Source organism: Anopheles ziemanni, chromosome 2 (genome assembly GCF_943734765.1).
Source record: "Anopheles ziemanni chromosome 2, idAnoZiCoDA_A2_x.2, whole genome shotgun sequence".
NCBI classification, from domain to species: Eukaryota; Metazoa; Arthropoda; class Insecta; order Diptera; family Culicidae; genus Anopheles; species Anopheles ziemanni.
The window spans coordinates 86,938,594-86,962,015 of NC_080705.1; the positions used below are offsets into that span (position 1 = coordinate 86,938,594).

The 23,422-nt window shown below is 41.8% G+C and overlaps 2 protein-coding genes across 2 annotated transcripts in view; both read right to left on the bottom strand.

Moving 5' to 3' along the window:
* Positions 1 to 441: 441 nt before the first annotated feature.
* On the bottom strand, positions 442 to 1,802 carry LOC131294636 (dnaJ homolog subfamily C member 22). Its single transcript, XM_058322681.1, has 3 exons — positions 1,268 to 1,802; positions 995 to 1,199; positions 442 to 919 (listed from the first exon to the last, which is right to left on the bottom strand). Exons 1-3 carry the CDS (start codon positions 1,800 to 1,802, stop codon positions 442 to 444), a joined length of 1,218 nt encoding a protein of 405 aa, XP_058178664.1.
* An 8,600-nt stretch (positions 1,803 to 10,402) lies between these two features.
* LOC131283053 (uncharacterized) overlaps positions 10,403 to 23,422 on the bottom strand; it is an 84,512-nt gene continuing 71,492 nt past the window's right edge. The window contains exons 19-20 of the mRNA XM_058312612.1: positions 11,247 to 11,458; positions 10,403 to 10,627 (exon numbers count right to left, since the gene is read on the bottom strand). Coding sequence (XP_058168595.1) covers positions 10,403 to 10,627; positions 11,247 to 11,458 — 437 coding nt within the window. The remainder of the gene's footprint in view (positions 10,628 to 11,246; positions 11,459 to 23,422) is intronic.

Genomic DNA, 23,422 nt, shown 5'->3' on the forward strand with positions numbered 1-23,422 from the left:
GAAACGAGCTCGAAACTTTTAAGTGAAGTTTATTTGTAGTCGTGTTGTATTGAAATTGATTTCTCGTACAAGATTAAAATTGCAAATGTTGTTGGTTAAATTCTCTAACTTACCTTGAATTCTCTGGCTTACTTTTGTAACGGCCTAATTTATATCGTTTTTGAATGTATTGCATTTATCAAATTAAAAAACTTCCACAATGATTTGTATAAAAGATTGTGCCAAAGTTTGTTCACGGATATGGAATTTTAAAATCGTGCTAACTAGTCTTGCAATTATTATATAAGAAATCAAAATCACAATATTTTGGATTAGGCTAAGTATAGGTTAAGTGATACAATTTATTGTTGTATTCTAACGAGCCCTCCTGGAAGGGCGGAATTCGAAACTATTTACATCTGGAACCGTGCGCTCCGTTTCCAGTGAATGCGCCTTTGGATTTTACAGTTCGTCGGACTTCTTGTTTCGCTGGCGGCGCTTCCTTCGCGTCTTGCTCAGCACCTCGCACGCCTGCTGGATCTCCATGAAGCGTTCCTCCGCCGCCCGGCGCTTGGTTTCGTCCTTCACCTTGTCCGGGTGCGACTCCTTCGAGAGGTTGCGGCACAGCGTGTTGATCTCGTTCTGCGAGGCGGTCGCACTGATACCGAGCACCTTGTACGCGTTCTGCTCCCCGTCGGCGTCCATCGAGTCGATGATTTGCTTCCAAACCTCCGCCCAGCCGTGGTGCTTCGCGAACTGCAGCGTATCGTAGAGCGTTTGCTTCAGGTCGGTCCACCAGGGCGACTTGAGGAAGTTGTACAGGGCTTCGTGGACCGGCACCTCGTCGCCCTCGCTGTCGGTGATCGTGCCGTTGAAGTAGATGAAGCAACCCCACAGCGAAAGGTAGATGACTGCGGCCGCCGTCAGCGTAACCAGACGTCTGGATGGGGAGGGAAAGAGAAAACCACGTTAGAGGACTTTCGAGAGAGAGCTCAAAGGCATGTTGTGGACTCACTTCGACAGTCGCTTTTTCTTCGGCACCTCCAGGTTCCATTCCTTCGAAAAGTGATCGAACGCGAACGCACTGCAGAAGGCCATACCCGTGAACCAGTACGCTTCGTCCATGACGAAGTACCGCGACAGGTAGGACAGGTAGGAAACCACCAGGCAGTGCCAGAACACTCCCTTCTCTCGACCCATATTGCCCACCGTCCAGACGCCTATTTTAAGGGAAATGGGATGAACGTTACTCGTCACGAACGTTGACAATGGTCTAACGAATCCTTACCCAACGCCACGCCGAACGGAATGAGCCAGTGCAGGAAGCCCCAGTCAACGCCGAAGAACACGGCCTGCGGGATGGCGATCATCACCATCTGGCCCCACCAGTAGCCGATCATGATCGCGAGCAGGAAGCGGCCGGTCGAGAACGGTGGCTTCCGGTTCGTGCGCAGCTGCTTGTTGAACTCCTGCACGAACTGCGGATCGTCGTTCGCGTCCCGGACCATCGCCGGTATCTGCAGCACCTCGGCGATCCAACCGATGCCGAAGTACCCGAGGGTGCTCCACCAAACGAACGCCCGGCGATCCTGGCGCAGGTAGAAATGGTGCACCCCGAAGATGCCCCCGAACAGCCAGAGGACGTACGCGGTTAGGACGGTTTTCCGGCCACGATCTTCCGACGCGTGCAACGTCAGGGTGGACTTTTTCGATGAGGCCGACTTGGATTGCTTCTCTTCCTTGCTATTGCGCCGCTGTTTCACCTTCTGCTCCTTCGGCACATCGGAGGGCGCGGCCAGTGAGGGGGACAGTTTTTCACCCATGATGGTTGGTGGTTCTGTAGCGAGGAAAAATAGAAAAAAGGAACATGTAATTAAAATTAAATTTCTACAAAGCAAAGCATTCTAGATGCCTCTTTTCAGCAACTGTTGTGTTTACAACTGAATTCGCTTTTTCAAAAAGCGTTGTATGTAAACTGGTTTGCAACTGGCAATTTTTAAGGTGAAAATATTTATGACATATAACTTTGAAACAATCGCAGAATATGAGAACAACTGAACCATATGGAGCAAGAACCTCTTTATTTTAATTTGAAAATAATTTCCTCAACATAACGCTGCTCCTAAACTGTTTGGAGTTAAAGAAAACTTTTGTGCACGAATCAGTACAGATGTTGTTCTCTTGAAAATAAACCTTCTTGTCTAACCATGAGTTAATCAAACAAGATCCTCAGCGGTGTAAATTTCTTATCAAGTTCAATGTTGTCTTTGCACACTTTCTTCCAGTTTCGGGCGCAGACGAAACGTGCGTTTGAAAAGGAAAACTCTCATTGCTTGATCTACGGTGGCTCACTGCTGGCATGGTCTTACACACAAACGCATTGCACGTACGGTAAGAAACCAGCCAGAGGAGAGCAAAAAGCCTCAGCTGAGTACACGTTGCCGGTTGGTTGTGGCTAGTTTGCGAATAATGCACGTGCGTAAACAGCAGCTGGCCAGTAAATAATTTTCTCCTTTTGCTTCGCGAACACACGTTGCGTCCGATGGATAATCATGCGATACCGTTCGACGGAAATTACTCAACTTGAAGCTCGCATCAGCAACGTAAATTGTTTAGGAAAATCTGTGAGGTAATGTTCTGACTGTTGCCATTTATTTTGGTGAATATAATTCATGATCAAATGGATTGGTTGGATTACTATCGGCTTTTTCATAATACGAAAAATTGAATATCTTTCTTATGAGTTTTATATTGAAGATCGCAGTTTAAAATATAAATTAACACGGAGTATGATTTTCAAATCGTTTGTAGACCGAGCACTTTGCTGCAGCAGCGTGGTTAGATTCACAACTTTCACTGTACTACAAAAAAGTCGCGCCAAAGTGTGTCACCGAATGTCGTGCGCCTCCGCACTGCTTTCTCATCGGGTATGAATTTGCAGCTTTGTTATTGTGACTTCGAAATACGGGTCGTTTTTAAACCTTGTTCAATGCTATATTTCGCGAACAGGCATGACGAATTCTTTGCCCTTGTAAAGTGGAAGCGGAACACATATTTAAATATATTTAAATCATAACACACTTGCAGCTTATCTTTATGTTTTAAATTTCTAGAAAACTCTTAACCATTACACCGAGCAACGAGAGGCAAGTGCCGAGAAATTGTTTCATTTTTGCCTTTCTTTCTCTTCCGCTGCGTCCCGCAGCGCATCCGGGCAGCACACATTCCAACGTTTCTTTTCTACCCGAAGATGATGCGGCCAATGCTGTGCGCTCGAGACTGCGAGCTTTCTTGAGTTTTCGTCTTCTCACTCCATTCTACCGCAGACTCGAAGAAAGTACCGTTAGCGGGTTCAAGTTCAACGCCAAAGCGTACGCTGTCTTGCAAGACACGGCGAATTGGGCTCACCTCTTTTTGATCGCGAGCACTTATACGGCTTTTGTGGTGGTAACTTCTTCAACTTAGAATTAACGATTCTTCGAACTGCATTTAATGCATTTGTGGACGATAGGGACTTGCTTTCAACACAACTTCAACCACGATCAGTCATGCGTCACTTGATCTTCAGCGAGAAGATCGACTGGAGCGGACACGAATGTTGGTTGTCTGCACTTACGCTTACACCAAACTGAACTGATCGTCGCGACTTCTTGCCAGCAGCTCAAGAGATCGCCGCGTACGATCGTCGACGCGCGTAAGAAGGTTCATCCGTGTGATGTTCATTCGCGGTTTCGTGGAATGTTACGGTTGGTCAAGTACGTGCAGCTTTAAGGGGGTGCACACGCACACGAAACCAAGTCGATGGAATAATTTTTACGGAAGATACAAAAAGAGACGTTGAAGAACATTGAAAAATATGAGAAAACTCGTTCATCAACGTTTGAACCGTACTGGACGAAAAAAATAATATTGTCTGTGTGTACCAAAAAGACCTGTTTTTATCTCTTTTCTCCAAAAACGTCTTGCAAGGCAGCTTTGGAATAATACCGTTATCTTATGCGTACCGGTTTAACCGGTTTTATGTTTGAGCATAAGATGGGTGTTTGTCTTTGCTAAAGCGTTACGTTGAATGGAGAACATAGTTTTGCATTGACGGTATCACAAATTCTCGGATTAAATAAGATTGATTTCTCTGAAATAATAATGTAGCCTGAACAAAATTAAGCAAATCTTTAAATTATATCCTACGCCAGATTTTTCAGCATCGCTGGAAAGTACTGAAGCAGAGAAATGTTTTCAAAACGCCAGGTGTTATAAACGTTACGTTCTGTTATTGCCAAAGGGACACGTTTGACCGTTTTTGTCAATTTTTCAATTTTTGTTGTGCATGTCATTGGGTTTCAGCAATTTCTCAATATTTTAACAGATCATTCAATTACAAAAGTTTTTCATTGAAAACATTACACCCTCAAGGGTTGCAAGAAATTCAAATCAATTTGTATTGTCATCATTCTTCTGCTTCGAACTGAAAACACATCAGCATAGCATAATTGTACACTACGATATCTCTGTTTATTATAATAAAGTTTTGATAAATGTTGGATTTGGTTTGCAGTTTTGTTTCCGACCTCTCGTTTGTTGTCATTACATATGTGTGCGAGTGTATGTTTCTCCCTTTCGATCGCAACGGAAACATTCCTTCTTCATCGTCTTCAGGAAATTGTCTAGAGTGTGTTGGTTATGTATGCCGCGTTTGTATGTCACGGAGCCTGCGGTTTACATGTTGTACCACCTCCTCCCCCCACACCCACCGGCCCGATTAATCGTAATAATGTATCACATTTTGATAATGACGAAAAGAATGCAAACAAGAACGACGCACACCAATCCCGCCGCGGTGCGTTTTGTAGTTTGATTTTTTGTTTTATAATAACCGCTACATTGTTCTGTTTTTTTCTATGCTTCAAAAGTTTACATGGCTGCTGTTACTCGATTTTCCACCGCTGTCTTTTTCATCCTATATGCTATGTTTTAATATTTAATAATGGTTTTAGGCGCAGGTTGCAGTATAAATATAGCTCCACGTTAGCTTGTTGTTACACCGTCGGTAGCATACGTTACATTTGTTTTTTTTCTTCTGTTCCTTACGTCGGTAATGAAATAGTGTTGGCAAACTTGTGTTTTCTTATATTTTGTTTTGTTAGTTTTTTTCTTTGTTCTGTAATGCTACGCATCTGCTATCAATTGCCCCATCAGCCTGATTTGCCAATGGTTTTCCGAACGAACGAGCCTTTCTAATTCAATTTCGGTAAAGTTTTGCTGCTGTATGTTTTCAAATTTAAAAGTTGCAAAAAAGTAGCGTTTCTACTGGAAGCAAGTCATAACTTTCGAACGCACGCAGTGTTAAAAATGTAATACTTTCGCTTATTATTCGTCCTGCTCAACCAGTATGCGCATACCTAGCGATTACCATCTATGTACATCCTTCGATTATATACTAACGATTTTTTGTTATATGAATTTTTACAATCGGTTATATTATTCTCTATCTCACGCATCGATCGAATGAAGTTTGTTTACAACGCTCTTTTATTTTTTAAGTATTTCCTAAACTACATAGTACTTATTGCTACTGCTAACAATAAACCTTTTCGAATGAAAATTCAATAATTGTTAAACAAACGCTTGGCTGAGCACTTTTCTCGACTACGTCGTGCACTACTTTAGCAGAGTTCAATATGGTAGTAACATATCGTGGCAAAAATAGAAGCGAATTGGATCTCTACGAAAAATTGGACTAAGGGCGCTTCGAGCGTAGGATACTGTCCCCACTGCACAATGCTTTATGTCATCAATGAATGCTTAATAGTAGGATTTCAAGGTTATGAGCCAGCCTTTGCGTGTAGCCGGCAGTTTAAATGTGTTGCCCTTATGCATATGTTTCCTATTCAATGCGACGTGTCGTAACGATGATTCCACATTGGATGCGTACTTTCAGAGGCTCTCTGTCAGGGGTTACTTGGACTGTAAGGATTCCATTTCTGTATGGAAGGTAGTGTCGAAGAGCACGCTACGAAGCATTTGGCGGTTCTCCGGCTAATCTTTCGAGTCTGAAAATATGTGCCTCCATTTTGTTTCCACCATAACAGTGTGCATCCTGAATGGGAGGTTGATAGTGTTTTACATCGGTTTGGATTTAAAGTTCATTGTTGTTAAATGTTGTGGCAAATTTCAACTACTTCTTTAATAGTTATTTATTTCATCTCTTACTTTTAAATTTTATGTAAAGCTCTTGTACCATTTTCTGTGATCCCTTTATTTTTTATGTAAAGTTATCATTTATATTCAAATTGTCTTTAAAAGAAAGGAAAACTGAAGGCAACGGAAAGTCTTCGGAATACGATGTAGAAGAACAACACTGAAGGGCATTGATTACCATGTAATAAACTGCGTAATAACATAAATAAAAAATCGTTAAAATTCACATTAATTATGGTAATTGTAAATGGAAAGGAAGCATTCAGGAGAAACGAAACAAATAAATTAATAAAAAACAAATCTATCGAAAGATTTGTTTGAAACAACTTAAAAGCATACGTCTCAAAAATGGTTCACAATGTTCTTATTATGGGACACATATAATAACTTTTTTTTTCAACCAAACATGTTTTCCAAGTAAAACTTGTCTCAACTACGACTAATGCGTTCCCCAGGAACATATATATATCTGTATAACTGTCCCCGGTCTGGCTAGTTGTCGGATTAAATGTATGTATGTATATTACTATTCATTTTGTGTAGCTGTAGATTAGCTAGTAGATTAATAGTTGAATACTTTCAGCGGTCTACCATTCGCTCCATTCGAGTTACACGCATCCGATGATTGGGGCATTCGTAAAGCTGGTTCATGCACGTAAAACTTGGCGACTTGCAGGTGCACTGCAATAGTACCGTAATGTGTAGGAACTTTTCAAACAGAATAGACACATTTGATGCCGGAAACGTAAAGGACGGCTCGGTTAGGTTTTGCATTGATTCACCTTCGCGTTTGTTTTGTCGGTTGGTTTGGCTGGTTAAAAAACGTACAAAATTCGCTAATGAACTACGCTCAAACTAAAACCATTTAAATAACGGAATGGTAAAACAAAATACTTCTTCTAGGTACCGAAATTCTAATACAGTAAACTTTCTAACAGCCTATGTTTCTGGCAGCAGGTAATTCAAAAGAAAAGCGCAAAGGATTTAAACAAGTTTTTGACTAAATGTTACCATTACTGTTGTGGTTTTAAAGTGGTTCAAAGGTAGCATAAATTACCTATACGAATTTGTCTTACCTTCTAATTGAATAAGCTTATTTTTCGGTACATAATAACTACTGCATTGTTTTTACACTATGTTTGTGTGTTGAGTAATTTCCCTATGACTAAATTTTGATTTGCCCAACCCAATCGCGCTGTACAAACGGGGGTTTCGAAAAGTTTGCGCATATTTTAGAGACAACTGGCACGTGTCACTATGTACAGAGTTGCTGAAACTTTCCGTTAAAACTGTGTTTTCTTTTTTGATTACTGAAATTTACAACGTTTTGTCCGTCTCTTGGTTGAGTTTTGTTGCTCTCATTATGTACAGGTGTAACAGTCTTACATCGCTACAAGTAAACAAAAACTATATGGTAATGAAAGCAGCGAATCGAAGACCGTTAGCAAAGTGTGTCAAATGAAACAGAAAAAAAAACAAACCACGCCAAATGAAGAAGATAAAATTTTATTGAAAAAATCATAATAAAAGTTCATTAACCATTAAACCGATACTGTAATTCGGTAAGAACAGAACAAAACATTCTAAAAAATATAACATGAAAAATATCAACATTTGTGGAAAACCAAATGAAATTCAATAATAAAAACTACCCTAAACGACTTACAGCCTATCCTTACTGAACTATAACGTAGACGTACTAACTACTTTGCTACTGATTTCGGTGTATTTATATACTTTGTTGTTCATGTATTCTTGTCCTCTTGGTTGTGCTACTATGTACTCCAATGTCGCCTCGACATTTCCTGTTTTTGCACACGCAACCACGGTTTTTAAGGTTGTAAGATAACCTTTATCCCTTTCATAACGTGCTGCTCAATATCACTAAAGTATTTTGATGGCATTTTTTCTAGAGTCGTATGTTCTGTAATACTTCCGGTAAGAGGTACCGTGAGCTATTTATCTGCCTCGTACAGAGTATGTGTTCAGTGGTTTGTCCTTTTAACCCTTCCTTGTCGCTTGTTCACAATTGCATTTTTTTTTATATGTTGCCAAAAGTTTATACTACAGCGTTGCGTTTCTCTTTCGTCTTTCCGTTTTTGCAGAGAGTATCGATTTCTATTGCAATATCATTCGCTATTCGTTTATTATTGTCTTAACTCGTTTGGAGTGATATTGTGTGTTCTGTTTGTGTGTGTGTTTCCATGCCTTTCTTTATACTATCTTTCTCGTTCGTTTGGTCGATTTTCAACGAATAGATTTTGTTTTCAAACCAGGATAGAATTTTCATTACGTTTGTTTTTTTAGGTTTGCTAAGTTAATGGTTGTCTTTTCAGGCGTGCCATCTTTAGCAGTGCTCTGTTATGCGATTTTGTTTTAATCCTCGAAACCAATGTCGCCCCTTTATCGAACAATCTTCGAAATGTTGGTGATTTGTTACATCTCATACCTCGTGTTATTTAGATTTTGCATTTCTAATATTAATAATTGACATTTCTTGTTTCAATATCAATAACGCTAGCCGACCGATCCAGTTTTAATGGATGTAAGGAATTTACCACTCTTTCCTACTACTTGACGAGCGAATGTGTCAGCGTGTGTATCGTGAGGAAAGCGCGGGGAGATAGACTGCATGAGGCAACATACACTCGTAGGATTTGTCGTCCAACTTGTGTTTGATGTACTGCTCGATACACCCTATTCTTATGAAATCCTTTTTTTGGCCAACATTGAATGTATCCTTTTTGGATTCTCTCGTACTCGGGCGAGACTTTCGTTGGTCTTGGTTTGTAATCGCGTGATGCTACTCTGCGCCTTTTCGGGTTAGGCGGGAATCTAACCTAATTGTACCACTACTGTTTAACAACTTAATTCACTAGGACACTAGCGGGACCTCGGATAAGGCTATGAAAAGACGATCGAACGTTAAAATTGTACCTCTGCTGGTCCTTACTACCTGCTAGCTGCTACACTTAAGCTTGCCTTTGTTGCTTTATTTTTGAGCCAGAGTTGATTTTTTAATCTTGAGAGTAATTTAATCGAAATATCGATTCGCACCACGATGGTGATCTAAACAAAGCGTATAAAATGAGTGTCGGTGCTTGGAGTATTATTTAGCTTTGCAATAAAATTAATAGATTCTTTATTACTTAACTTAAGTGACGGTTTCTGTTTGTATTGAAATAAAAATGGGCTTAAAATTCCCTAACACGATTAAAATAACCACTTTTCAATCGTTGCTAAATTGGTACATCTTTGAAGCGTTACGTTTTGATCCAGTTCATCCAGAGGTCGGTTTAAAAATTAAATCACATAGATCGTCGTCGAGAGGATGTCTTTGTGCGCTAACGTATTTTTTTTTAAACATAAGAAGACACAAATAGAATCCACTGTGCTCGGTTACTAACAATGCGTACTAGAAGCATAAGCAAAGGCCTGCAACGTACTTTATATTTGTGCTAAAGGTTTCCTACTTGAACTTGTGTTGTGTTACTCACGGAAGGAGTACAGCTACGCAACGATGTGGCATGAGGATGAGATAGCACCATATTTGATGGATAAAGATAAACTCTACTACCAGGATGTTAATCTTTCTCGGCATAGACTCTGGGTAAATTCCAACAGGACCGGATGGGACATATAGAGCAGCGCCCATTGGGCTACGATCTGCCGGGATGCGGCGATCCTTTTTGTTAACATTATCCAAAGTGTTTGAGAAAATATAACTACTAAGCTACTAGGTTTAGTTGCCGTTGGAAACCACGTTCGAATGGTCGTCGAATGATTACAATGTGTTAATGGTTCAATTTACTTTTGCCGGTCGGATTGCGATCCTCTACCGCGTTACGTTTAGGTACTACAGATACTTATGAAACAGTAGGGTGTACCGGACCACGGTGCTATCTTCCGGCCAGGATAGCTGGGAGGCAAACGAAATCAGGTCGCTAGGAGGTGTGTTTCTTTGTTGGTTCATTGGTTCCGATGATGGTTCATGGTAAGACGGATGGCACCGCCGAGCCCGGTGAGATCGGCCGATAACGAGCAGACCCATCGTGAGACTCAGCAGTGGACGAAGCAGCTGCGACAGGATGATGACGCACGGATCGGATGCTTTGCAGACGACGATAAAGACGGGCGATACGGGCGACGCCGGCCGGAAGCAGTGGTGCGGCGTGAGGAGGTGGCGGCGGCGCATGCTGGCCACTGGGGATAGTTTCAGCCATTCTCATGTATCGTCCGACCCGTTGTTCCTCGCCTCGGGTTTGAGCGAATCCATCGCACCGCTTGGGCCGGTGAGAGCGAGCAATTGTTGCTGCTGTTGCTGCTGCTGCTGCTGTTGCTGATGCTGTAGCTGCTGCAGCTGTTCACCCTCGTTGTTGTTGGCCACCGTCTGCTTCGAGCGCCGGTACTCTTCGCTGTCCATCCGATTCAGCTCGAAGGCTGAGCTAACCTGTGTTGAAGGCAGACGAAACGGATGAGAATTGTTATCGACTATCTTGAGCTTTACAATGCTTTGAAATTTGAACATCTGATAGAATAAAGATATTGTCTTTTGTTTGATCCATTTAACCATTTGATGTTGTTGATTGGTTTAGCAAAAGTGAGTCTGAAATCGGTGCTTAGGGAAATTTACATATTATACGAATTTTCTGTTTCGTTAATACAATAGCTGAATTCAATTCCGGATAGTTTTGAGATTCTTTTCCCTGTTTTTAATTTCATTTTGAGTTAGAAATTCATAAATGACTGAAATAAATTGAATTAACATTTGAAAAAATTGAAATAGAAAATATTGAAGTTACATATTGCTGTTAAAATATATTTCACGATCATCTTTTTATAATAAGTAAACTTCAAAAGAACTAAGCACAATTTTATAACTACAGAAAGTGTTCGTATCATTGGTCTGATAAATTAGTAGAAATATTCTGAAAACGGAATTTTTATAAAGTGCTTATGGAGGCGCCTGGTGTTTTAGCTAATTTTACCCTTCAAGATAAGTTTCTAATAATTTAGGCATACAGTTCCCCAGCGAATAAAAACATTTTTTTTAAATGCTTCCACCTTACCGGACTGATTGGGGTGACGATAATCTCCGTCTTGGCGGCGGTGCGCAGCAGGGCCGTGTTCTCCGTCGTGTCGTCCTGATCCTCGATGTCCATGTCGCCGTACATGTCCCACGGGGGCGAATCGGGATCGATTTCCTCCGCAATGTCCAGATCTTCCTCCTCGATGTCCTCCTCCTCGTCGTCCTCGTCGTCCTCTTCGTCCATCATGATAACTGAACCGGACAGAGCGGACGTTTCCGTTGGTGGTGTGGCGAAGGGAAAGGTAAGGGAGAAAAAGCAGAGCGCACCCACCCGGGACAGGCAAGGAGAGCAGGAAATAGAGAGAGAGAAAGAAGAAGGTTGACCAATATAGAATGGAAGAACGGAATGGTGTGGAAAGAATGAAAAATAAACAAGAAAACGAAATATGTTTTCATTAAAACATTGAAAACCATTTACAGTTGCAACAATCGAGACACCAATCAAACAATTGGGATAACATCTTGTGTTGTGGAGTTTTTTTTCATTGCTTCTTTACAGTGTTGCTTGCACATAAAAAACACATCACAATCACACACACATAAACAATAAAACAACCACAACGACACATCGAAACAAACACTGTAAACAGTCGATACAAAAATCCGTGTAAATGTGTGCAGGTATTGGTGTACTGGTGTGGTGTGGATAAACAATCAATGGGGGTGTGGAAAACAGATCTGGAACTCCAATTTTGCAGCGGCATTGCATTGTGAGACACAAAAGTTGAAACAAATAAGCACACACAATACAAGAGGGACACAGAAGTGGTTCGCTGAATGTTTTATTGTCGGAAATAAACTGGTTGACTGGAGGAGCACACTTAAAAATAAATTAAAAATATTGTTGTGTTTATGTGACAAATGATTGTACTAAGCAGCAGATGAGTGAGGGTTAATATGTGTCTATGGAAACGTGTGACAGCCAACTAAGATGTGTTTTTGTGCTGGGGTTTTTAGCTATGCTGTTACATCGGAAACGGGGGGTTAACGAGAATAAATTGCATACTGTTTGTTAAACAAAAACTATTGGACTTTTATAACATCATACAACAATTTCATACACCTGCTGAGGTGTTGTAGCGAATTGAAACGAGTTTGAATCTTGAACTACGGGATGAACAATTTCCTTTCCGTCACGCGAGCTTTTGCCGAACCACCTTCATAACACGTTTTCCATTTCGAACCCATTCAACCGGAAGCAATTCCGCCGAAATCATTTGGATAAAAGGGAAGGCGTCGAAAATGAAACAGATTTTACGAACAACGCCGGTAGAGCGGAGATAAGAAGAAGCTCACTAAAAACGCACGCGAATTTAAAATATGTACTGAATAACGCATGAGACATGTAACGGAAGGCATTACCACGCGCAGTACCGTCTCCGACGGAGGACGATTAACACGCACATGCACCCGATGGGAGTAACCGTTTGTGTGTCGGACCTGGAGTTGGGAAAGATGCCAGATGGGATGTTGTGACTTGACTCGTTGGCTTCCTCGAACAGAAAAACGTGCCTTTGAAAAAGTTCGTGCAGGAGGTTTCAGTTTGTAAGCTATTTTAACAAATTGCAAAACCGAAAGAGCTTGGCTCGAAGAGGTGTGGAAAACCCCTTCGTAAGTTCATAATTTTCATGCGAATCACCCACACTCACAGCGAATGGGTTTCCATTTTTCCGCGGTTTCCATGGAAAAATAAAACCAGCGCAAACACACACACGATTCGATAATCGGTTCAACGGGCAAGGATGATTTCGTTACGAAAGGCGAAGGATACGACCCTTCATCGAACGGACGTGACCTTCATCATTCCGACAGTGAGTTCGACGGGACTAATAAAGTATCGCTCGTTAGCACCATCGAAGTGACCGTCGATAATAATTAATATCCAGCGTGCGGAAAGGATCGCGAAACGTGAAGGACGCTCCGGTTGGCCGGGCGATTATAAGGGTTTTGTTGAGTGATTGGATAAATTTCGGACGTCCATTAAGTGGGACAAAATAGTCAACCGGAGGGTTCAGAATGGTTCAGAACCGTCTTTTTTTCTTCATTCTTTCAAAACTCCCATCATTACGCCGTCTTCTAAAAATCAACAACGCACACATACACCGATACACAGGTGCGGAAGATTTATTGGACGATGCTTGGGGAAGGTTCGATTTTTATGTGCAAACCAACTTCGATCGACCGTAGCCGTTCCACGTGTACCGGCAAATAAAACATCATTTAGCATTGTAGCCCGTTTGTGGTGCCGGAAGCGATCGGTTGGAAGGGATGGAAAGTTTTCGAATTTCGAATGATTTCTTTTTTCCTCCTGTTTTGGGGGGAGCAAACAAAGACGGAGAGGGTTGATCGGTCGGTCGGTGTGGTGGTACAATTTATTCTCATCCGAAATTCACCCTTGCAGCCACCCGGAATGGGATGGAAAAAAAGGGTGTGTGTATGTGGGAAGGGGTAGGGGGAATGGGATGGACACGAACTCGGAGGAAATATTTATCTTCATTAAATTTTATGCATCCTCGTACGAGCGTTTTGGAACATCGAAATCCTAGCAGGCGCGTTCTTTTCACGGGAGAACGTTGTTAGTTTTATATTTTTTTTCGCCACACCAAACTCCAACGTATGACGTAATTCCATTGTGTGCGTCAGAGTGTGTCGGAGTCTGCGTATGTGTATGTGTATTTGGCTGTGTGTCGAGTAACTTTCCCCGGGGAGATTTTCCTCCTTCCACCCCCGGAACGGCAGAGATGGCAGCGTTTATCGTTACACTTGTGAGTTTAACCAATTAATTAGTGCCGCCAAAATGGTGGAGAAGCGGCTACGATTACGACGGAGACGTCTTCATCGGAACCAGACGAAACACATACACCGCGAGGTGGCGAGCATATTAGAGCGCGGCAAGGAAAACTTTAAACCTTTCGCAAATGCCAAGCGAGCGAAAATCGTCGGTAAGTTTATCAACTTTCGTCCAATTTTGCTCGTTGTGTTTTCGTAAAGTGTAATTTGGCTTGACACCAGCGGTAACCTCAACCTGCCGCGTGAGACGTTATGTTTTCCGGATGATCTGGTGCTCGACAAACGACCAAGTCGGTCTGAATTTATTTGTTAATTTTTCCGGTGGAGAAATTAGGTTGATTTGAGTGGTAACTACCGTTTTGTAAATGTTTTTTGAACTTTTCAACTTCAGCTGTATAAAACAAATACACAATTTCATTTATTCTACAAATTGAACAATGATTTGAATATTTACTAGATCAAAAGAAACCAAACGGAAAGCTTTCTCTTTATTTTAATTTTTAAAGATTTTAATTTTACAAATTTTAGATTTAGATATTTAGATATACTGACGAACCTGATTTGTTTCAGTTTAATAACGATACCGCAATGTGATAAATAATAATATATTTATCTTCAACACTGTAAAATATATTGAATCCAAGGCGAATTTAATTAATCCTTTATGTTCGCTTGTTGCGATCATAGTTTATGATTTATTTTGATAATTATTATACTACTGAACACCTCTGACCAGTTCAAATTTAATATTTAAACAAATGTTTTACGTATGTAAAACTCTAACTTAAAAGGTACATATCTGAAAAATGTTATATGATTCGTTTTTCGAGTGTTTCGTATCCTGTTGTCCTGATGAATTTGTGATGGTGGTTTCTATATGACTGATTTCATTACAACGAATTTCCCCAAATTTTATAAATCCAACGTTAAAGGTTGTTTTTGGCATTACATATTCATTTGCATATAATTCACTTTTGGAGTGGAGGTTTCTGTTTCATAACATGAGTACGGTACCATTCCGAAAGCTGTATTGCTACCAAACAACCATTCGTTTTCCCGAGAAATGGAGTTTTCCTACGCTCTTACATCAATCAACTGGCACTCGGTGCAAAATTACGAAACTCTCTGAAAATTGTTCGTTACATGAAAATAATTATTACTCGGTTTGTTTGATCAACCTGCTACGGTGCCGCTATTTACTATCGTCCGGTGTGTGTTTCATCTTTGCTGTGAGGGCTGCATCCGGTAGGACAGATCGGGCATGCCAGAAGGCATGCCGTGCCCTGGATGGTAGGAACGACCGAAGGGACGTGCGCAGCGTGGAGCAACAATGTCCACGTTGTTATCCTTCTTCCGGTAGTACTGTAGCCTAATGATGCTGACATGGGCCCGCAACAAATCCCGTGCCGAGCTGCTTTGCCGCACAAACCGCAAACCCGGCCACCGTTGGTGTTCCCCAAACTGGGTGGGAACTTCACCAACCTGCCCGAGGGACTGTTTCTCGAGCTCGAATCTGTGGGTGGGTTCGTACGCCAGGTCAACCGAAACTCACCGACTCACCGAACTCAAGTGCGGCTACAAGAGGGAGCTTATCAGGACTGGCTTCTTCTCGAGCGGTTCTACTTAGGCTCCTCTGGTGCTTGGAGCACACCACAGCGTCCTCATCTTAGCCTCGCGTAGTTTGCGAGAACGTACCATCGTACCGTAGACCGCCGTGTTCGTCTTCAGTGAAGAGAGCTATTCCGTGGTGAAAGCGGAGATACCTCGGTCGGTCGGTGGGCGGGGGGGTACAATATTCTAGATTTTATCGACTGTCGACTTCCGGTATTCCCAAACGGTTTGAAGCATTACGTCCGGTACGGTTTACCGCAAATGGTTAAAAACGAGCAAGCGATAGAGAGCCCGACGACATGTCGCCGGGAAGTTGCACCATACGGTGGCGAGTGTTGTGATTGTAGCATAAATATTTGCCTTTCAACGAGCACACCGGTGCCCGGGGTGAGCCGAGTGGCGGAGGGATAAACACGATTGAATTATTATTGTGATCAACGGTTGCCAATATGAAAAGGGTTAATTTACGAACGCGAGGGGAGGTAAAATATTGTTCTAAATTATTGGTACGAAGTGAAACAGATTGGACCATGTTTGCTGGATAAGCTGGTTACTTAGAAAGTACACCAACTCTTATTGGTTGAATGTGTTCTTCAAATTGGATAGTTTTATGGTGAACCCATACTGCTGCAAAAAACACCTAAAAATTCTAGATGATTCTTTCGCAGTATAAATATACTACAAAAATTTAAAATATGACGTCAAGATTTTGGAGGACCTTTAAACGAAAAATGTTTCAAGGATCGATTGCATCAAAAATAGTTTACAGAAGAAAATGGCTGAGGAAAAAAAAGTTGGGAGCCAAATAAAATTATAGATAATTTATTCAGAAAGATAAAATAATTAAGTGTTGTCAAACTCAAAACGCTCTCGTGGATTCTGCAATTTACTTAATCCAAAAAATCTTTGGTAGGCTTCAATAACCAATGATTTGAGCAAAATGTTGCTGCTTCAGCAAAAATATTTCGTTTGAGTTCGATTAACGAGTCTTTATTTCGATGGACTCATCAGTAAGAGGGGTTGAATGCTGGTTATACGTTGTTGAATGAAAAACAACTCATATTTTAATTTTGTTTAAGTTGTTCATATTTTTAGGTGAGATAAAAATTTCGGCAATATAAATAGTTCAATGTTTTAAGGATAGAAAAATACTATATTGTCAATGTTCTTTAATGTTTTTTTTTAACATTCTTTAAATCAATCTTAAAATTTAGTCACGTTTTGTAAATAAATTCCACTTTAATACAATTTTGAACTGAAGTGAACTTTCTTCTCCAAATGCAAAAATATGGAAAACAAACATGCAAAGTTGTAACAAAAAGATGACAACAAGATTGAATCGTCAAGCAAACACATGTGCTTTTAAATATGGATCTCAATTGACGCTTTTCTGTGGTATCATAAAAATAAAAACTGAGCCACTTTCGGCTGATGGAAGCAATCCACGAAACCCAGCATCGTCCAGCTGCTACTCGGCTGGTTGGGAAATGGGTAGGAGGTTTCAAATGAAAATGCTAATCAAATATCGCATGCCACCCAGGATCAAGGGGAGAGTTCCCGAAGGAAGCGTTATCAATGGGAAATAAAGTCAGTAACGGTCCATCCATACCGACTTCCGGCTAGTGGTTTGCTTTGCCGTATCTTTCCCTCGAAAACGGTCGTGGTGGTCGATTGATCCCGTGCTCGGCGAAAGAAAAACTAGGCCACTGCAATGCGACCCCGGAGCCAACAAACTATCGCTTACCGCAGCGTGCTCGAACAGGAGGCGAACGGCAACGCACGTGGCAAGCATAGACGTCAGGTGTTGCCCGAGAATGTCTGTCTCAGGAGGAAAACGGACGCGCCACTCTGCCAATTGATCCAATCAAACAAACCGATGCCGGATCGACCCACTCGGTCGGTGTGTTATTTCGGAGTGCTTTCGTTCGTTCTGGGGTTCTGTGTTTAAACTTCCGCCACCGCACGATATCAACTCAAGGGGTTGACACTGTAGAGGGGAGCGGGGCACTAGTATTTGTCCAGGAGACGGGAAAATGTGTGCACACACAGGTGCAGTGTACATTCAATCAATTTAGAAGTCAATGACGATCGGGGCCATCATGTGGATGTTTTACATGCACCATCGGCCCTGAACCTACGCCTCGTCAAGGGAAACATATTTTGCTTCATTGTTGCACGTAACTTTAGAGCTCGCTTGACGTGGCCATTCCATGAGAATATCTGCAGCAAATTCAAACAACTCACGTTTTGAAATCGACATAAGTAAGTGGAAAAATCATGAATTATTCTATCAAAAATATTACACAATCTCAACTGACGTTTGAGCATTGAAGGAAGGAAAATGGTTACCACATTTTAAAACGGCCTCCATGAAAACTAAACTTTACACCCTCGTCATGAAACACAATATTCCTTTGGTCCCTTCCTCGGTAAGTAATATGAAGCAATGTTCAGCTTTTTTTTCTCCTCGAATAAAAATATTCCCCTCGAAACGGGATCGTTTTATTTTCGGCTACAATGTAGAGCATCTTTAGCACAAAGGCTTAGCCCACCGGATCCTATTTGCATTGAATTGGATCCCACCGCCGATCGGTAATCAATCCGTTTAGGTGGAAAATTCCCCCGAAGATAGTGTTACTTTTTTATCCCCCCCCCTTTAGCTTTTGCTGGCATTCCATTAGATATTCGCCTTTTGCTTTTATATAAAAGACTGCCTTTCCTCCTTTGCTGGTTGACTCGGCGGATCTCCATTTCTTGGAATATGGTTGCCTCCCAAAACCGGGGTCGGTTAGGGACGCGCGCCTTGAGTACGTCCGTGTAGTGTCGGCTCAGGATAATACCTTTTTGGCTCGGGGTTTTACACACTTATCGCAATGTCTGCACGTGGTGCATGCTCAAATATGAACACGAACCGACTCTTCATACACCGATGACGACGACGACGACTACGGCGATGGCTCTGCACGCTTGCACCGTGAGCCGAAATGGGCCATGTGGGTGCGATCGAAATGTGAAATGGAATGGAAAAAGGCCATCAGCACGCCGACGCCGCCGCCGCCCGGTCGGGGATGTTTCGGGCGATCCGTTGCAAACGTCACGATCGATCGCATTTCTTTCACTTTTTTCGTTTTTTTTTTTTTTTTTTGTCAAGGGTTTAGGGATTGAAAAGGATTAAATTTCAACACCTCGCTGATCCGGTAATGGTTCAGTGAAGTGATGTTTCGGTAGCTTTTGCAGCGCCCCAATCGCACCTTGCGTGGGAGTAAAGCGAAGAAGGTGGCAACGTTTACTGTGAAAAGGTATCATAAACTTACCGGGACGGATAAGGTTTTTTTTATATCCCTTTTGAATTTCTTCATGGTTAGTTGTCTCAAAAGTGGAGTCTGTTTGTAATATTTGCATACCTTAAATCTTACAATTGTTTTCTTTTCAATTTTGGAAGCATGTTTTTCGACGTGTCGTTAGGCACAATTATAGATCAAATAAATTTAAAATATTCGAGTAAATAAGCATTAAAATCTGCTGAAGACGTGAACATTCTCGAAGAGGATTCATTTTCTAATTGTGTAGAAGTAGACAAACAAGTTTGTTACGCCAGAACAGCAAAAAATCATAAAGCGAAATAATTATACGAAACAGGTATTTTAAGTGAAGCATCTGCTCGACAAAAGGCAAAACGTACAGTTTTGTATACCTGTTTACATTTAAAATCGTTAATATATTACTTTTACTAGCTAATGCCTTTTGAAAAGTGTTGTTTACTCTCAACAGTGTCTGTTTACTTCCATCTGATTGAACAGTTTCCATTCATGTCCGGTAATGACTATTTGTAGCTATTCTAAATGTGAACTCAACTTTAAACATCAACTCGCAACACTTATGTATTATGAAATATTCTAATTAAAAAACAAACTAAAGCAGACCTTTGAAAAACACAAAGAAACTGTTCATATACGATACAATTTTGAGCTAATGGGAAAAAGGTCGGATGAGGGGAATTATAAATTTAAATTGAAGAAAACAAACCAGTTCCCAAAAACAAACAAGAGAGCGTCACTCGATCGGCTTTTATACGTATAAACTTGGTCCTCCCCGTCGTCCGCAAAGCACCATGAAGACATTAAGCTACAGCTAGCTACCGTACGATGGGGTTGTTTTGTACTAAAATGTCATCAAAACCGACCCGAATCCAAATCAACTCACATTCAATAAAAGCGGTTGAGGGGAATGTGCGGGCAGATGCTGCTTGGACGAACAAAATTGCAAACAAAATAGCCGGAAGTTATCAGCTCAAATTAGAAAAACACTAGCACCACCGCGCCAGAACAAAAGGGGCGAAGATCTTCCGAGAAAGATATACCACCCGCAAAAGGTCGTCGATGGCTGTTTTTTGTTCAATTTTTAACGATTCGATCTTATTTGCCGGGCTGTGGGGGTGTTTTGAGCCCACCTTTGTTTTTCAACCTTGCTTTCCGCCAACTATTTTTTGCCCATCATGTCGCTTTCGCCTAAATTCTAATCCAATTCCGATGACTATCTACTGCTCCATAAAACGCCGTTGCTGAACGCCGTTCTGCGGTAGCAAAACTTTCACCGGCCCACGGGGAGCCCCCAAAGCCCCTCCCCCTCCCGCCCACATACGGCAAGCAATGGTAAACACAACAGCAAACCGGAAACAACAACAGGAACAACATTGACACAGATACTAGAAGAACGGACAGAGAAAGAGAACTTGAAAGGGGGTTTAGAAAGGAACGTTGAAGGAGTAAGTGGTATGTGTAGAGCAGAGATTCTCAACCATTGTTGAAGGAATGTCGGTTTTATTTTAATGTGAAAAAGAAATCAGTACTCAGGGTAAACAGTAGCTTCGAATTAAAGATCAGAATAAACTACACAATGCAAATTATCTTTTCGTATTGATATTGTCCAATGACATTTTAGTGAATTTATGCTGAAGATATGACTGTTTAAATTTTATTTAAAAAAAAGTGATTCCGATTTTTATTCTTTGCAATTTTGACAAAAGAACTATAACAACCTCAATAAAGTACGTAAAATATTTTACTTTCCAAGCGTTAATAATAAACCAGCCCTGCACCGCAGGTTGAGAATCACTGATGAAGAGCGACACAGTGGAGGAGAGATAAAACAGCGAAAGATATCACAGGACAGGCAGACACATGAAGAGATACAGTAGGAAACAAAGCTACCAACAACGGGCTGGCAAGAGGAAGCAGCGCGAGAAACAAACAACAATTTCACAGACTCACTATCGAATGGTTTTGATGATTTTGTTTCTGCTGGAAGGCAAATGGCGAGCCCTTGTTTTTTTTGTTAACGGGGTGGTCGGTGCCGGTGGTGCGGAAGTGATGATTGCTGGTTGGTTGTTGTAGTATTCGGGACGCCTGGGTTTCCGGGTCGGGGGTGCGTTTTGTGTGCGAAAGCTTAAATGATTATTCGGGCCACCAGGCGCCTCCATCGTGATAAGCTTTCCGCCCACCCCCCGACGGTGTGTGAAAATTTTGTAAAAGCTTAAACATTTTTATTTCCCATCCGTAGTTTAGCTCGTTTTGTGTGTGTGTGTGCTACCCTTTTTTGTTACCTTTTTTCTCTATTCGATTTGCCACGATTTTTTACGCTTGCTTTGTTTGGAGCCATTGGAAACTTATTGGTTTATTTGAACCTTTTCCACTCTTCCTGACACGATCGATCGTTTGCCACGTGTGGCGGAAGGTTTCCCGCGGGGATTTTTCATCCTTCCTTTGTCAACGTTTGGCAGGTTGAAAACTGTAATCGTGTCGTAGTGTGGAGATTTTTTTATCCGTATTTCTTGCTCCAATAGTTCACCTGTAGTACTCCAGAATGACCCTCTGCGTATGGCTTATCGAAATATGGCTGTTGTGAAGCGGAAGCGTATCCGCTATCAAAACGTAGATGTGTCAGGGACCGGATTCATTTGAGGGGTGGCTTACTTTTTACCTTTTTTTTCTGCTAGGGTCGACAGTTATCCGATTATTCAAATATTGCCACCGGAACGATTCGATTGGCACGATTGGGTTCGGTGCAGTGTGCGTTCGCTTTGCTTCCTGCATCCGCCATTGGTTTTTTTTGTTTCCACTCCACAGCATTTGGCTATCGCTTGTGTCATTTTTTCGTGTGTTTTTGTCACATGTCCAGAGCATGTGCGGTTGGGTGTCATCGTAAAATCGGGGACCGGGCCGTAACGATGGCCCATGGTAGGTGACCGGTTTTCCGTGCTGTTGGAGTTCATTTTCATTTTCGAAATGACGAAAGCTACAAGAGAGGCCCACACCGGACGATCGGTTTCAGCCTCGGCGACGGGATCGCGTTGGCCATTCTGCTTGTCGGCGTCATTGTCGCTGTCGTTTCCGGCACTGTTAGAGCGACGTCGAGGAACTGTAGTCGTCGTACGATGGAGCTGCGGTGCAGAAGCGTTCGGTTACAAATAAACCATTGTTGCATGGGCAATGCCGAACCGTTGGAGGGTAGTTTTTTTTTTAAATGATGGTTAGGATATGTTGTTTATTAAATTCATCCCTCTCCCCTCCCCCCGGTACCGCAAAACAAAACCATCCGAGTTGGAGCGCGGCCAACAAACGAAGCAAGAAAGGATCAAGATAGAGAGAAAGTGAGTGAGAGAAGGTGAAGGAAAACAGAAACATGTAACGTACAGCGGGAGAGCTCCACTAAGCCACAATGTTGCTGGTAGTGGATGTGACGTCCGTCACACGATCATCTTCTACCAACGGAAAAACGACGACAAAGAGGCTTGGGAGGAAAATGATAGAAATGTAAAGACAAAGACAGATGACAGATGGACACATAGGACCACGAATAGATTCATCACACAGAGTCGAAGCATTTCCTTGATTGCCATCAACTCATAAGAGATACGGTGGGAAATTTAAACCGAGAAGGAGAAAGCTGGACAGGAAAAAAATATCAAAGAACAACAGAGCGATAGACGAAAACATGAAGTGTTCTGAGCTTTCGAGGGTTTTTAATTAGAGGAAAGGAAAACGAAAAATGTTGCGCCATAATCCGAGTCTGGATGAATGATACTAGCTCGTCCAAGGACCTAGCATCTCAGCGTTTCTTTTACGATATGTTTTCAATTTAATTATGTGTCACAGAATTTTAAAGCTTTTTATATCTGTTCCATGTCAAGTTTGAGGTCGAATAATCAAACCCAAACTGTTGGAAACGGATTATTTTAAGGAATACGTTCAGAATTAAATAGGTTTGTTTATTTTATACAAAAGAAACACACAAACAAAGGAAAAAATTAAGCTGCGGAATGTTTGCGGTCAACACCGACAACTAAGTAGCGATTCTTTTCCAACGTTTAAAATAGTGACAAGGATCGTTTTAAATCGTATTTACAAAAGTGTTGGTGCGAAACAAAAGGAAAAGAAAATACAGAAGGAAATCGGTTGGTAGTAAACAAAACCGTCCATTGCACGCCTTAGATGTGCAGTTGCCTGAGCCGTGTTGCTCTTGTGTGTGGCCCTTTTCCCTTGCGTACACCGATGTTCTGTACAGCTGGCGTCCAATGTGGCGTGGAGCGAGTGTGTGTGTGTGTGTGTGGGGAGAGTTGGAAATATGTATAGTCCACAAAAGGATGAAGAAGAGCGCACGCGTCCGTTCTCAGTGGCTGGGAACGTTGCTCTACTAGATCGGTTCCTAACGACTACAGCGCTTTCTTGGTAGGTTCACACTAGATCACATTGCAGA

Bases quoted from the DNA above. Each gene is read 5' to 3' on its own strand.
- LOC131294636 (XM_058322681.1), bottom strand. From the start codon at position 1,802: ATGGGTGAAAAACTGTCCCCCTCACTGGCCGCGCCCTCCGATGTGCCG. The intron at 1,200-1,267 runs GTAAGGATTCGT...CCCTTAAAATAG, and splicing joins TCCGTTCGGCGTGGCGTTGG to GCGTCTGGACGGTGGGCAAT. The intron at 920-994 runs GTGAGTCCACAA...CTCCCCATCCAG, and splicing joins AAGAAAAAGCGACTGTCGAA to ACGTCTGGTTACGCTGACGG.